Raw genomic sequence first — 16,430 nt, 5'->3', positions numbered from 1 at the left:
CATTGGAACCATACAGTTGAAAAACTGTTTTTCTTGACCCACTGTTTTTAACAATTTATATTAAGCAACCTATAGTCTGTAAAATAAATAGGATTCCATCCATAATTTCAACCAACTGTAATTAGCATCTTAGAATCACTAAGTATGCTTGCAGCCCAGGAGAGATTGAAGTAGCATTTATGGAAATGGTTTCTTATTTAATTATCACATAAAGATTATTTTTTAAAAGTCTGACTACTTATGTAAAATTAAATAACTGAAAGGCTGCTTAATAAGAGTGAAAGAACTTACTGAATTTAAAAATTTCAAATATCTCATTTTTATGCCCTTATTTATATAATCATTAATTTTTATCCTTATTTAAGATAATGGATGTCAGCATGTGTATGAGTATACCCACAGTCTTGATAACAGAAAGATCATATTGCCATTACTTTCATTATATCTTTAAGAAAGATATATCTTTCATATATATCTTAAATAATAGATAAAATAGAAACATATTGCCATTACTTTTATATCTTTATACTTTTATGCTTTATACTTCATTACTTTTATATCTTCAAGAAAGATATAATTTCTTCCAAATATCTTCTTTTTAAAGATCTAGGTTAACATCTTATGACAATGATATCAGTTGGAGAACATGATATACTTGATTATAAAGAGTATTTGGAAAAAGTAAGACAGTCTCCTTATTTGACCAAAAATGACTATTTTTTTCAGACTTAGTTTTTGCTTCTATCCCTATTTACAGACATCTAAAGAAAAAATGAAGGCAGATACATTGACACATACAAAGAAAAGCCAACAACCAGGTGAAGGAGGCATTTCACTTCCCCTTTACATTTCACACCCTGTAAGCCAGAAGAAGAAAGGAGTCTACCGTACAGACCAGACCACCTTCATAATTGGGGAGACGCCAAAAGGGGTCCGCAGGTATGTCGTCTATAACAAGACAGACTTTTTGAATAATTCTCAAGTATAACTCCTTAGTAAATTACAGAAATTATTTGAATTTTAACCATACCTAGCATTTGAATATTTCAGAAAAATCTGAATTTGTACACTTTAAAAATAAATTCCAGGTGTTTTAGATGTTTTTAGAAGGCTAATCCCTCAAGTGATTAAAAAAAAGTGAAGTCATTTTATATAGATAAATGAAACTCTGAAGTGCATTATATTCATTCATTATTATTTATGAAGTACCTAATACGCACCAAGGCATTGTGCTGGGTGCTGAATATACAGTGTTAAAAAGACATAGAGCTTACAGTGCAGTGGGATGGGGGTTGGCATCAAACCATAAAATTTTCAAAAGTATAAAAACTTATAAATAAATAACTAAAGGGGCCGCCCTGTGGCCGAGTGGTTAAGTTCGCATGCTGTCCTTTGATGGCCCAGGGTTCATGGGTTTGGATCCTTGGCGTGGACCTACACACCGCTCATCAAGCCACTGGTGGCATCTCACATGGAGGAACTAGAATGACCTACATCCAGGATATACAACTATGTACTGGGGCTTTGGGGAGAAAAAAAAGAAAAAGAGGAAGATTGGCAACAGATGTTAGCTCAGGGCCAATCTTCAAAAAATAAAATAAAATAATTATAAAGTGGTATGTTATAAGAAAGAAAGGGACAGGCCTCCTTGATAGAGAATAATGGGATCGGGAGGGGTAAACTACTTTAATCTTGAGTAGTCAGGAAAGAACTGTCTGTCTACAGAGGTGAGATTTAAATTGAGACCTGAAGGATAACCAGGCAAAGAAACAGAGTAAGAACATTCCTGAGGAGGAAAGAGATTTGGTGTGTTCGAGGAACCAAAAGAAGACTGATTGATATACTGAGTGCATAGTAAACCAAGCAGAGAGTGGCATTAGATGAATTTAGAGACGTAGATGGGGCCGGAGCATGCAAAGCCTTGTAGATTATACGAAATAGTTTGCATTTTATTCCAAGTGCAGTGGAAAGCTGTTGAAGCATGACATAATCTGACTTATGTTTCTAGAAGATTGCTCCAGCTTCTGTGTGGAAGAGGGAGAGTGGACTAGGGTTGGCCTTAAGGAACTAGATGATGGTGGTTTGCCATGGAGTGTTTGCCATGGAGACAGAGTCAAATGGATGAATGCAGTTTGGTGTTGGGCTGGTTGCTGGGAAAGAGAAGACAGGATTACTCCCAACTTTCTGTCTGGAGCAACATATTGGATTTACTGAATGGGGAAAACTAGGAGAGAAACAAGTTTAGAGTAAAAAGAAATCAGGAGTTCTCTTTTGCTCATAATAAATTTGAGCTTCTGTGGAAATGTCACATAGGCAGTGGATATGCTACTCTGGGACTCGGGAACTGGAGATCTAAATTTGGAAGTCGTCAGCACAGAGATTATAAATGGTTTTTAGAGCCATGGGACTGTGTGAACAGCCTAGGAACAGCACACTGAGGGGGAGAGAAGCCGCAGGCCTGAGCCTGGAGGCGACAGAGGCGCACAGGGTAAGAGGCACAATGCAAGGTCCTGAAGTCCAAGAGAAGGGAGAGTTTCAAAAAGGAGGGAGCGCTGAAGTTTATGGAATGCTGCTGAGAGCCAGACCAGGTGAAGTGGCAGTGCCTCCGGGAGCTACAGCAGAGAGCTCGCTGGCTGCCTCAGTGTGAGCAGTCTGAGTAGACAGAGGCCCGTGGGAGGGGGGCTTGCAGTGTCTGGGCTAACCTGACAGCTCTTTAAGTTTAGATGTGAAAAGTAGCAGGAGCTGCAGGGCATTGTGCAGTCAAGGGTAGGTTTTTTTAAGTTGGGAAGATAATAGAACCTGTTTGTGTGTTGAGGGAACAGACTGATAGGGAAAAAGGTATCAGGCCAGGAAGGTGATAACAGAGCAAGTAAAGTCTTTGAGGCGGAGACGCTGGGATCCAGACCACTGGCGAGGTAAAGCCTTTGAGGGGCATTGAAAGAGAAGGAACAAAGACGGCACGAATATGGATATTTCCTCAATTAATTCGGAATTAAAGTCATCAGTTCAGAGGAGAGAGATTTACGGAGAAAGAAGTTATGAAATAAATCATTTATAAAGTAGGAAAGCAAGTTTACTGAGACTAGAATTCCTGGCTAGTAGTAAGTCCCTGTTTGAGAGTAATTCCAGTAAAACCATCTGTGCAGTTGTGCAGACTTCATTCAGCAAACTTCAGTTGTACACACAAAACAGGGAGATGGCTGGGAGAGAAGCAAGTAAGCTGAAGGATGTTTGCAAAGGAGTGATTATAAAAGTGAACCTAAGCTGAAGAAGGGGAAGTTGATGATAGTGAGAAAGCAGAAGAGTGACTGAATTGGAAGGCTCGATGAGGTCAAAGTATATTCCTTCATTGTTGTCATGAGGGTAATTGAGCAGTGAAGCTGGAGCATGAAATGATGGAATTCAGGGATTTGGAGGTGGTTCAGTTAATGGTAATGACAGTGGCAGTATATGACCTTGGGAATAGGGGTCCGACATGGAATTAAGTCTTTGGAGGTGAGGGAAAGAAACTGGTGGGCCAGGAGTTGGGTGCAACATCCACATGGATGTTGATGATAATGATGAAGAACGATGGCAAGAGATGGGGTAGGAAGCAACATTAATCCAGGATCTTGAGTGTTCAGTCACCAGCAGGAAGCAACTAAGGGGTCAGTTAACAAAATAGGGGAGAGAATGGTTTAGCTGGATAGTATAAACCTTAAGGAGGGGAAGGAGTTTTTAAGAAAAAAATAGTCTGGAATCTGCAATGTGAAGTATGAATCCTGAGGTTTTAGGGTGTGAGTTATAAGAGCCTTGACTTGCAAGGGCTGCATGGGAGGAGGCAATATCATGAGGGGACAGAGGGACCATTCAGGTAGAAGACACACGGGAGTTGATAGATCATAGCCTGGTTCCAGGGGCACCAAGGAATGGTTTGGAAGGGTTAGATGGGGGTTTGGAGTAGATCAGAGATGGAGAGACTAGGAGGGGATGAGAGGCCAGGGATGAGAGGCCAATGGCGATGGGTAACTGAGGAATAATGACTGAGGTAAGCAGGGATGGAAAGCAGGGTCAAATTGGTCCTGAGGGCCTCCATGGACAGTGGGAAAATGGTGATAGTTCTGTGGGTTCCAAGCACTTCCCTCAGGGATTTGGCAACTCCCAGGCAACTAGCCCCTTTGCTGCCCAGGGAAGGGCTGGTCCCTCAGCTTCACCTGTGTGCAGTGTGGCTCTCAGCTGCCCACCATTGCCCAGAAAGGCGAACACCCTACACTGCGACAGCAACGCATCTCCTCACAAACAGAATTACAACAATGGTTTTTGCTGGGTGTGCCTTTTTACTTTGGGCAGTTATTTTTCTTGGAGGCCAACCAGATACATCTTACCAGTCTTTGAGGAACACGGGCTTCATTCCCTTTAGCATTGTATATAAAAATACAAGTATTAACAATGATTAGTTTTAGCTTGTCTTCCTTTTTTCTCTATCCAGTCTAGGGAATAAATGCCTCCTGCTAAGTGAAAAGGTGAAGGGCATCTAATATTAGAATGCCAACATCTGCGCTAGGGGACAGTGTCCGGCCAGCTTACACTCCTTCCTGCTAACCGTTGTGCTCTGTGCCGTGCTGCAGCCCCGTGGGTCCTCTCAGTGAAGTTCTCAGTGCTGCCTTCCGTGCAGAAAGTTTAGGTGGAAAGGAGATGATTGTAGCGCTGCTCCACACCTTCTCCCCCAGTTCCTCGAGAAAAGGGGAGAGAAACTGAATTTTGTCCACAATGCAGAACTGCTCTTGATAGGGTTGCTGAAAGATACCTATCTATGGTTTCCTTTATTTTTTTTCTTTCTCTAAGTGGCTTATGAGTATCTAGTTTACTAAATTTCCCTCACAAAGTGCCTAGCTTATACCACCTCTTTGGACCTTGTAGTTCCTTAAATTTTTAGAGAAAATTCTTTTAAAGATCAAGAATTATGAAAGTGAGTTAGAATGCCAAAACAAAATGAATTATAATCCTAACTCCTCTTGTAAAGAGAAGCCACGCAGCATAATACACTTGCACACAACTCAGATAAGATGGCATCAGGAGCAGCAGCCTCCAGAAGTATGGGGTAGCAGGTCACAGGCAAGGTCGGCACAGCAAAGGCAGCAGGCCTTGGGCAGCTGCTGGAACACCACCAAGTCTTGGCTAAATAAAAGATGTGAGCCTGTAACCTTGCCAATAATTTAATCTTTACAGCACAAATATTTATTAGAAAGGCCATGAAAATGGATTTGGAGATGATTAATAAAATAACAATACCTCATTACTTCATGTGAAGTGAAAACTGGACCCTTTTAAGAACATGCTTGTTGCTTCCAAGAAATACATTGGCAATTTCCAGGACAGACATTTGGAAGCTTGTGTTTGCAATATTAAATATTCCATGGGCAGTGAGAGTGGCTATTGATCAGGCATAGATGGTATCTGGATTTGGAACAGTTCACAGGACCAGTGTGGTGTGGACCAGAAGCCATGGGGCTCATCTGAAGCCACAGGGGAAAGTCATGAGCATGCAGCATGAATTGCCATGAAAATGAAGGGAAATGCAAACTTTATATAACTTGGTCTGGTGGCAAGAATAATAGTGGCTTTAAAGCTCCTACTCACCTACAATTTTTAAAAATCATTATTTCACCCTCAGGATTCTCTGTTGTGTGCAGGATAAAATTCAGACTTCTGAAATTGGCATATGAAGCCCTGATGCTCTTCAGCCTCTGCCTTGGCAGTTTCCCCTGGCCCTCTGTGCACCAAGGCCTCCCAGACCTGGGCCTGTGCATGTCCCTTTTTGCCTAGAAGCTTCCTCACCCATCTTTACCTGACAGGTTGAGGTGGTGGCAGAGAAGCCTTCCCTACCTGCCTTGGCCACTGCAGTCACTGGCTTAGCTGCCCCTTCTGTGGGAGCCGACAGGGCCCTGTATTCACCTCCATCACGGGATTTATCACTCTTCTGATTTGATTTTCAAGCATCTGTCTCCCCCAACTAGACTATAAACTCCTTGAAGATAGGGAACTGGGCTTGTTCACTGTTATATTGTTCTAACTACAGTGTGTAGCACGTAAGAGGGCTCTACAAATATTTGTTGAATAAATGAATGTTTTAAGGAAATATTATGTAAAATATAGATATAATTCTAAATGTGGGGGACTTTTAATCATGTGCTGCAACACCATCTATGGCTTCTGTTTAAGGGAACGTTTACAAACAGTGGGCTCTCCTGCCTCACGGCCCAAACTGAGCATCAGCAAAGCAGTCCCCTCTGTCACAGTCAGCTCAGGCTGCCGTAACAAACACTACAGACTGGGCGGCTGCAACAACGGGAATGTCCCGCAGTTCTGGAGCCTGGGAAGTCCAAGATCAAGAGGCCAGCTGATTTGGTTCCTGGTGAGGGCTCTCTTCCTGGCTTGCAGATGGCCGCCTTCTCACTGTGTCCTCATGTGGCAGAGAGAGAGCTCTCTGGTGACTTCTTATGACCTTGTTTAACCTTCGTTACCTGCTAAAGGCCCCATCTCCAAATACAGTCACATTGGGAATTAGGACTTCAACATAGGAATTGTGGGGAGGGGGCACACAATGCGGTCCACAGCACCCTTACCCAGGGAAAGGAGCAGAGTCTAGCGCCCAGAGTCCCGAAACAGTGTCTGCATCTTACCAGCGCTCCAGAAGGCCCATTTCCTCACACATGCACATAATAACTTTTATTAGTATCTTAGACTAAGAATGACAATGTCTGCATCTTACCAGGCTCCAGAAGGCCCATTTCCTCACACATGTACATAAGAGCTTTTATTAGTATCTTAGACTAAGAATGAAGCTCACTTCTTCAAATAGCATCTCACTTCTTAGTTTAGTTGCCTGTACCGAAGTCAGACCAATTGGAGGAAGTAAGAATCTAGGTTCATCAGTTTAGAACTTTCCTTTAGGCTCATCAAAAAGTTGGTGAAATTTCTATGTTGTATTTGTGGAAGAAGGAAAAAAAGGAGAGAGAAGAAACAAATTCCCTTCTTAACCTTTCAGAATTTTCTCTTTTCTATTCATTAAGACCCTTCTTTGACAATTTTATTTCATGGGACTTGAATGCAATATAGATTTCCAAATACAAATTATATAAATTATAATTCTCATGTTAGTCATAAACTGGCTGACTGGAGGAGTAGCATGCTGGGATCCCACAATTCCCAGGAAATACCTAATAGTATAAATCAGAATAACTTAAAAAGCTGGTGATTTCATAAGCTAAAATATTTTCTTCAGTAGCATAAGGAAAGAGGTCACATTCTGCTAGTGTAAAATGTGTTTTCATTATGGAATTAAGCTAATATATGCTAAATAAGAAAGATTACATTGCTTTGTCTACATTTCATATCACTGATGAAAACTTCTTTAAAAATAAAATGTAATAAAAATAACCACTGGTTTGTTTGTTAAATCTTCAGAAAACAATTCGAAGAAATGGCTTCTTATTTTAACTTGTCTTCTGTAAAGGAATTTGCTAAACATATAACTAATGCCACATCAGAAGAACGACAGAAAATGCTAAGAGATTTTTATGCTTCTCAGTATCCAGAGGTGAAAGAATTTTTTGCGGATTCTACTTCAGAATTCATTAAATCTGCCTATGAGGAGGGAGAGAGAGTCAGGAATAAGTCTGAAAAAAGAGAATCTCTTATAGAAGAAAGACTGTCAGATTCTGAAACTTCATCATTTAAAGATTCTACCAAAAAATATTCTCAAATTTGCAGCCCAAAAATATATACAGGAAAATCAATTAAGTTTCAAAATCATGGTTCCTGTAGAGAAGAGGTGCTTTCTGATGATGCAGAAACTAAGAAATCACCTATTAGCTCCACCCAAGACCCCAACAATGGGAAAAACAGCCACACGTCCAAAAACACCGTACCATCCTGCTCCCTGAACAGAAAGTCTGAAGCATATGAAAGTAAGTTAGAAAATACTGTGAAAGACCAACAGGACCTCACAAGAACTGGCATTTCCAGAAATGGACCCCTTTTCAAAGAGGAAAACAAAAAGATAGAAAATTCCATGTTAGGAAACACTTCTGTGGTAGGCTTACTCGGTGACACCTCTATTCTTGATGACCTCTTTAAAAGTCACGGGAACAGTCCCACACGACTGCCAAAAAAAGTCCTTTCAGGGCCCATGGAAAAAGCAAAACAGAGACCAAAAGATTTCTGGGACATCTTGAATGAGCAGAACGATGACAGTCTTAGTAAACTCACCGACTTGGCGGTGATAGAGACTCTTTGTGAGAAAGTGCCCCCTGCTGCATCCTCCAAAAGGAAAGAGCAGCTAGAAACTTCGCTTTGGAAATCAAATGAGAACTTTCTATGGAAAAAAATTAGCTCAAATGACACAGATGAAAACACAACTAATACTCAGGAGTGATATGTAAGCATAGAAATGACTTACGACAACCAGTGGCCTTCTGCCATCACTGTTACAACACTGTATTCCACACCATGCTACCTTGAACACAGTTGTCAACAGGTACTGTTATTCAACGCTTGCTCTAGCGTTTTTTTAAAGTCTAAAATGTTATCATGTATTTGTTTTCCTTGATAACTGATGTGATCTTTTAAAAAATATGATTTTTTTATAGTATAAACCTCTCCTATGAAATGGAAAAGATTCTATGTTTGTTTTCAGGAGACCTGGGTCCTTTCTCTTACTATGTAATTATGTCACCTTGGAAAGTCACTTACCTGGTATGCAGCCATTTCCTAATATGAACGATGAAGGGTTTGAGCTCGATCAACATGAGTGTCCTTCCAGTTTAAAAAGCTTTGGTTCGCTCTCCCACGTCCGTTAAGTCACAGGCCAAATTATGCTCGCTCCTCCGCCATCCCGCCAAAGCAGCTGTGACTGATGTGTTTCTTTCTTACTAGCATTTGGAAAATTATTAAGTGAACTGTTTTCTTTTTCCCTCCGTATCATATACTACTATTATTAAATTATTTTAGATGAAAGTAATTACTATGACTGAAGATATGGTGTTGTGTTAAAATAGTAAGTTTATAACTGCTCAAAGGGTTAATGTTGTATAACTTTACTGTATGAAATATGACACTGAAGTAATATAATTACTACCATTAGCCATAGAACGCCAATGCCTCAAATTTTTATACAACTATTATGATTTAATCAATCTAAGTAAAGCTTTGTATAGTACTTTTGTATTTCTTCAGTATGAAGAAATTAGTAAACATTTGATTTTATCTGAAATGTTATATTTTGTTGAATTTAGTTTATATAGTTTATAACCAATGGAATGTGCTCACTGTTGAATCCATTTATTTGGAAACATTCACTCAGCCCGTGTGTACTGCGTTAGGAGCTCAAGAAGTACAGGTGAGGCACGGCTACAGGAAGCAGAAAGGAGACCACATCTGTCACGAGTGGTGTCGTGAAGCCCTGGCATCGTGCCTGACACCTGGCAGCAGGCCCCCAGGGCTTCTCCTGACCCACATTCCGATGTGCTGTGGCACCTTCTGCTCAGTTGAGCTCCCTGGGCCATGAGGGGAGAAAATAGCAGTGAACCGGGAAATGGTGGGTCTCAGGGATCGTTGTTACTGTGTTGAGGGGAGAGGGGCTTCAGAGTACCCAGGATATGGAGCCATTGCTCAGAAATGGAAAAAAAATAGAAGGACCCACAACTAAAAATATATACAACTATGTACTGGGGGTATTTGGGGAGAAAAAGCAGGAAAAAAAAATTGCCAACAGTTGTTAGCTCAGATGCCAATCTAAAAAAAAAAAGTTTAAAAAATAAAAATAAATAAATAAAAATAAAAAAAAAGAAAGAAAGAAATCTTTTCTCAAGGGACTGAATGGCCAAGTATGTTTTTCTCTAGGATAATGTTGAGGGTTGTGGAATATATTTTATATCATGACCCAGTATATATGGGTTAATATATATATATGATTGAAGTAAAATGTTTATGAAATAGTATTTCCCCTTAAGGCATACAGCATTCTTTGATATTTTCTCTCCTGTTGCACTTTTAGCTCTTGTCTTTGTGTGTTTTTTAATGCCCTCGTAACTCACTAAATTGATTTCATGAGCCACTAATGATTGGGAACCACAATTTGAAAATCACTGTTTTAGGTCATATAGAGTTAGTCTTCTTTTTTGCTGCTTGCAGCTGAGCTGTGTCCAGACTTATCAGATACTACATTTCAGCAGTGAGGAGCTTGCTACCAAGTGAATATGCTGTGCAGTCTCGGGTAGACTCGACATGTAAACGCTGCCAGCCTGCTGTGTGATCAGCTGGCCGCGGAGCCCAGACAAGCAAGTAGAGACCTCTTCATCTCAGTTTAGATACCAGACAGTAGAGTTCAGACATTTTAATAAAAGCAGATCTTTCAAAAAATAAAATACCTTTACAATTTTTACATAGACATAATCTTAGAATCATAAAATGATATTCATACAAATATTAGTTCTATACTCTTCAAATATATTGGAACACTATTAAGAGATTTTTATCAGTGATAGTCAAAATGAGAGCAAAAATACAGACCTGGAGTTTAAAAATTAGTTTCCAGCAGTTGTCAGTGAAACGTCTGTCATTATTATCATGCAGGAACAGTGCCAAACAGAGCAGAGAGTCCAGTATGGAAAGGAACCAGTCAGAACATTCCAAAAGGGAGGCTGTGACTCTTGACCTTCCCTGCAATGGAGCAGTGGGAAGATTTGCCTCAACCATTGATGGATGTGGGAACAGACACTATGAAAGGTCGACAATAGGAATCCTTCCTGCCCCACCCCACTGGTGGTGTGCTGCCAAGTTGTGCCAACTAAATAGGTAGCTCCAGGCAAATCCCAGGGCTTCTTTCAGCCTCACTTTCCCCTTTAAATTTGAGGTGTACTGGCTCAGTGTGTTCAAGCATTTTTTTAAGCAATCGATCTCTATCTTAATTGGAAGCTCAATTATTTGAAACAAAACGGAGGTGCATTGGTTCCAGCAGTACTGCTGGAGCTCCGTGGAGCGCTAACCTGAAAACCACAGGGGTGAGAGCATTAGTAAAAACCTTCCAGATTCAGGTTCTCATGATTCTATTTGCCACAACTTGTCTTTTTTACTTCTCTTTAAAGCAATAGTACCGTTTCTGGCTGCTAGCACTCAGCACACAGTTATTAATATTGGAAACTGAGGCAAGATACTGAGAGACTTTTGCACTTGCGTTCCTCAGGGTGCCCTTAGAGCCCTGGCAGCACTTCTGAATAGACCCACCTGCAGGCCGTGCAGATGCCCTCAGTGTTCAGGCAAAGGAGCCCCAGTTTGCAGAGACAAACTGGTGACAAACTTTCCTCAGTCCACAGAAAATGAGACAGCCAAGGGCAGTAGAGGGTTGTTTTCAAATTCTGACGTTATCCTTCATGATATTAAAATAGCCCTCTTTTAATAAAATGATGATAGTAGATCATAGTTTTTAGTCTTTTACATTGTCCTTACTTGATATAAAAGTTGATAACTATGTCACTTCCCAAAAGTTTTGACATTTACTAGTCTGCAAAAATCCAAAAGTCACTGCCTGCCTCAAAGATCATTTTTTACATCCGAGGGAGTAGAGCTCCATGGTGACTGTGTCATGAACCCAGTTAACAGTGGGTCTGGGACCCCCAAGGATGTCAGTGACCTGTATGGTCCTGTGAGGTGTGCTGCCTTCAGGAAGCCCAGAGTGCACAGCGCTTAGGCTCCTCACCTAATTATTTAACCCTCACAGATGTGCTCTTGTTTTCCGGTTTCATCTCCACCTGCTTTTGCAGAGCATCCTCCAGTCAGTGCTGTGGGGAGGCTCACAGGCTCAGGTGCATGTCTTGGCACTGGCGACACTGCAGTTGCCCTGAGTGACAGCCCTGTGCACTGGCCCCCCAGTGCTGGCTCCACATGGTGTCTGTGGCAGGTGGGAAGAGCGTCACACTTTTTCTTTGTTAAAGGGCAATTCTGGGAGGGCTATCTTGCCTCACAGGGTCTTGCACAGTTTTAAGTAGGGAAACAGCCCTTTGGGTGTTCACTCTCTGCCCCTAGGGGGAAAGATTCAGACTGTCCCTTAGAAAGTCTGCAGCTGTGTGACTCCAGCCCCAAAGTGGTGAGTCAGAGCCAACCCCCTGCGGAGGCTTTTCCAAATATGCAGGTGCCCAGGTCTGTCCCCAGGAGGTTCCAGCTCAGGAGCTCTAGGGTTCAGCACGGGCACCCACTTTCACTTCGAAGTTTCACAGTAATTCTCATGTGCTAATGTTTTGTCTGAGACTGTCGCTGGGCAGGACTCAACCTGCTAGACCTCTCTGCTTCAGTGAGCAACCCCAGCCCCCTGAGCCGTGTGACACCAGTGGACATGCCACTGAGCTCACGTGGGAGCCACCCTGTGCTCTTTAGGCCCCCAAGTTATGTTCCTGTAAAAATATCCACACAGAGCCTGCTTCTCTGAGTATACTGTGTCAATAAGTACTTTATTTGCTTTGCTGCAGGTTAACAAATTGTTAGTGGTTATATTTATTCCCTAAATTTCCAGATTTAAGACCAGTCTTAATTATATGAATATGATGCTTTTCTGTCACTGACACGGATGCCCAATTGGCATTCTTGAGTTTGTACTGGTCTCTCTCTTAGCTGACATCAAGAATGCCCCTTTCTCCAGATGTCTTTTGGTCAGCTAAACAGGCCCCTCCATCTCGTTGAAAGAATAACTGAATTCCCTTTGTACAGCTTTAGCTTATCTAAACAAGGCGGGGCGTGCGTCTCTGAATTTCTTATGCGCCTCGAAGGGAATTCTAGTGAGCCGTCAAATTAACATAGGAATAGTGTCTCCTCCCCCTCATATATCTTTTCATATATCTTTGGATTTTCTTTATTTTTTGCAAAGTGAGACATGCTTCTAGTCTGAAAGACTTCAAGGGAAGGCTTATAATTGCTAATTCATATATATTTTCTTCTTTCCTAAAACTATTATAAAAGCATTGATAACAACAAAAACAGATCTTAATTTTTCAAAACATAAATACCAACCTGTGCTCCATAAGAACTCTGATCTTACATGCCGAGAGCCCACCTGCCCTGCCACCTGCCAGCACCCTCGCTCTGCTTCCAGGAGTCTGGCTTTCTCCGCAGCCAGCATTCACTGCCTTCTCTCCCCACTGCCAATGCCCTGAGTGGCCTCCCTTCAGCAGTGCCTGGCACAGCCCCAGGTGCCTTCCAGGTCGGTCCCTGACTCCTGAGGCGGGCCCTTCCCCCCCAGCATCCTGCTCACCCATCTCATGGAGCCCTCAGTGCCCTGCCCAGCAACTTCATGGCCTTCCCTCCTCAGTCAGCTTTCCCCACTCTCCACAAACAAACCCAACCTTCGTCCTACGCAGACCTCGTAAATCCCCCGGTTCCCTTGTTGTAACAGAAAACTCACCCTCCTGCTCCACGTGGGGTAAATGCTGTCAGCAGAGTTCAGCAGGCCGAGCAAGGTGGGAGGAGGTCTGAATGTCTCAGCTGGGACATTCCAGAGGCCAGATCACCAGACACGTCATCCCCTGGGGCAGCAATTCAGTGACCTGCCAGGAGAAGGCAAACCCAGCCAGTCTATGGAGCCTGCACAGAGCTGCCACATTGCTCTGAAAGGCACAACAGCTCCTGAGTCCAATAGACACTTTGGGCTGGGTGTGCTGGGGAGTGTTGGGGTGGACCAGCAGGTCTCAGGAAGCTTAGAGTGTCCCCTAGGAGGGCGTGTGAGTAAGGGGACAAGACCCACCAGGGAACCCAGGCACGGATGACAGGTGCTCTCAGAGTGGCGGAAACAAGGCGGCTTCCAGAGTCTAAAAGAGGGAGAAGAAACCTGCTTTGGGCTGGACTGACCAGAACAGGCGACCCCCAAATCCTGGGACTGGGTTGGTGGCCAGGCCTGAAAGAATGGGAAGGCCAGAACATCACTTCCTTATAGTCTCCCTTGGCCTTTAAACCCCTAAATGAGCAGGAATGTGGGCCTAGTAGAGAAGTTCGAGTTTGGGATTGGCCAAATATAAAAATGCTCATGACAATTAACTCAACCTCCAAGATATGCGCCGGGATTGGGGGTGGGGCGGGCTAGACAAAAGGGCAGGGGGAGAGCGAAACAGAGAGTCCGTTGGGGTTATTTGATCCGAAGCCTGAGTGTCTGGGGACAAGCAGCACAGCCGGGATCCAGGCCCTGGGCACCACCTGAGTCTGGGCAAGGGGAGCTGTTTGGTCTCTCCTCCCTTGCGTGTTACTCTATGGGATGGTGTCGGCCACCGGGATCCAAGCTGCTGCTCACTCTGGCCGGCCGGACCATGGACGGATGCGCGGAGCGTGCGCTCTGCTCGGCCCCCGGACCCTGCGCGCCTTTCCCCAGCAGCGCCGCCTCGCTTCCCCTCCTGCATGGCTGGCAAATTAAATTAGACAGTGTATATATGTAGAAACCGCTTCGAGTAAGGTAAAGCTTGTTTTAATTTCCCTCTGTGAGTTTCCAGAAGGCCACTTGCCACCACTGAGGATTGTCGCTGTGCGGGGGGATGGGGGGGGAGGCTTGCGGTGGCTGTAGGAGGGGATGCGGGGTAGCCGATCCCTGGATTGCGATGGGCGGGTGGAGCGGGGTGCATCTCGAGCTTGCATTGGGCGCGAACTCCTTCCGCGCCCATACCCCAGCTAGCGGCACACAGCCGGCGATCGCCCGGCGCGAAGGCACGCCGCCGGCCCACGGGATCAGACCCTCGGCAGGGGCAGGGGCTCGAGCCGAGAGGGCCCCCCTGGCCGCAGACGGCGCGCGGCCCCCGGGGGTGAGCGGCGTCGGGCTCCGCGGTCCGGCCGGCGGCCCGCTGGGAAACCAGCCGTAGCTTGCTGCCGAGCGCGAGCGCGTCTACTGAGGTCGCGGGAAGCGGGAGGGCGGAGCGCCCGGCGAGCGCGGAGCCGGAGCCCCGACAGGGAGGCGGGAGGCGCGGAGGGAGGAGGGGGAGCCGGCGGGTGGAACTGCGGCCCGCCCCAGCCAGGCTCGGCGAGCGCCCCTGGGGGCTGCGCCAGGCGCGCTGGCCGCCGCGGAGCGACGGTCCTGGAGGACAGCGGGCTCAGCACCTCCTCGCACCGCCCTGACCAAGGCCAGCTGCGCTGGGACCAGGCCGCCTCCGTGCCTAAAGCTCCACCCCAGCCTGAAGGCCCTGCCGTTGGCGCCGGGCCTGCTGCTCCTGCCTCCAGTCCCAGGAGGAGCGGCCCACGTCCCCACTCTGGAGGTCCTCCCTGCGGCCCCAGTGACCAAAGTGATTCAACTCCTCTGCCCGGCCATAATCTAGTCACTTCATCAACAGAGGCAGAACAGCGTACCACATGCAATCCCAAAGCTTTCCTGTCCCTGGCCAGAGTCCCAATCTCGGTATCTTTTGCCTTCCATCTTTCAGTGGAGCTGCTAGTGGCCGGGAAGAGGAGAAGGTCTAAGCAGAGTTGGATGAAGGGAAGTCAGGGGCGTGGACTGTTTAAAATCGGACTGATTGGTCCCAGCGTATTCAGGAAAGAACTCATTCTGCTTTCCTAGGTGGAACGAGGTGGCCCGTGACATCATGTAGCAAGTCACTGCCTCCTGGAGGGTTCTGCTCCCTTGCTTGTGCTCCTGGCTGTCTCCTGTGACCATCTCCTGTGTCAGTCCTCTCTTGGTCTCCTTAGTGGGCTCCCACTTCTCAGTTTGTCCTTTCTGTTTCCTAGGATGCTGCCTTCAGCCTAGGGCTAGTCTCACCCCACACAATCTCCATTCATGGTCATGCTTTTAACTGATCTGCATGTGTGTGATCAGAACTCTTCAGCACCACCCACCCCGACCTCTCTTCTGAGTTTCAGACTCACACCCAGTTGCTTTGGTGTGACCAGACTGCCTTGGGTGACCTATGGGCACCTCACACTCATGTCCAAAATGGAATTCTTCATCTTAGACTCTACGACCATTCTTCTCCTATGTTTAACTCCTAACTCAGTAATTTTACCATTAATAATTGGCCATACTCCCCAAATCTGAGCACTGTCTTTGTCATTGGATGCTTCCATGACTCTCATGTCATGGAATGCATTTATTCAGAAACCAAGTCTTCCCGAGTTTACCTCTTAAATATCTCTTGACTCTACCTCTTCCTTTCCAATTTTCTACCACTGTCCTAAGGCCTGAACCATCGCAGTGACTTCAAATCTTTCACCTCTTGTCTTCTAGAGAAATCTGTTGCATCTGGTAGAACTCTTTTGATGTAAATGACACAAACTGGCTTAAGCAAAAAGGAAAATTACTGGTATAAGGCTGGTTTTAGGCGTGGCTTGGTATAGAAGCTCGATGGAGATCACCCAGGCCCAGTGTCTCCGTCTCACACTCAGTTTCACTCTCCTCCGAAAGGTGGCTTCATTCTCAGGCTGCACGCAATGGC

General features: G+C 44.8%; 1 protein-coding gene across 6 annotated transcripts in view; it reads left to right on the top strand.

Moving 5' to 3' along the window:
• Positions 1 to 9,733, top strand: part of ERCC6L2 (ERCC excision repair 6 like 2) — a 127,104-nt gene extending 117,371 nt beyond the window's left edge. For 4 of the 6 annotated variants that reach the window (XM_046663784.1, XM_046663787.1, XM_046663785.1 and 1 more), the window contains exons 18-19: positions 758 to 939; positions 7,447 to 9,733. In XM_046663784.1, the coding sequence (XP_046519740.1) occupies positions 758 to 939; positions 7,447 to 8,416 (1,152 nt within the window). In that variant the 3' untranslated portion in view covers positions 8,417 to 9,733. Of the gene's footprint in view, positions 1 to 757; positions 940 to 6,201; positions 7,407 to 7,446 lie in introns of those variants that run through there. The other 2 variants (XM_046663788.1, XM_046663790.1) reach the window with 2 other exon arrangements.
• Positions 9,734 to 16,430: the final 6,697 nt, after the last annotated feature.

The sequence above is a fragment of the Equus quagga genome, chromosome 6, assembly GCF_021613505.1.
Source record: "Equus quagga isolate Etosha38 chromosome 6, UCLA_HA_Equagga_1.0, whole genome shotgun sequence".
Taxonomy (NCBI): Eukaryota; Metazoa; Chordata; class Mammalia; order Perissodactyla; family Equidae; genus Equus; species Equus quagga.
Note: the sequence above shows the minus strand (reverse complement) of the source record. Positions and strands in the feature narration are given on the sequence as shown.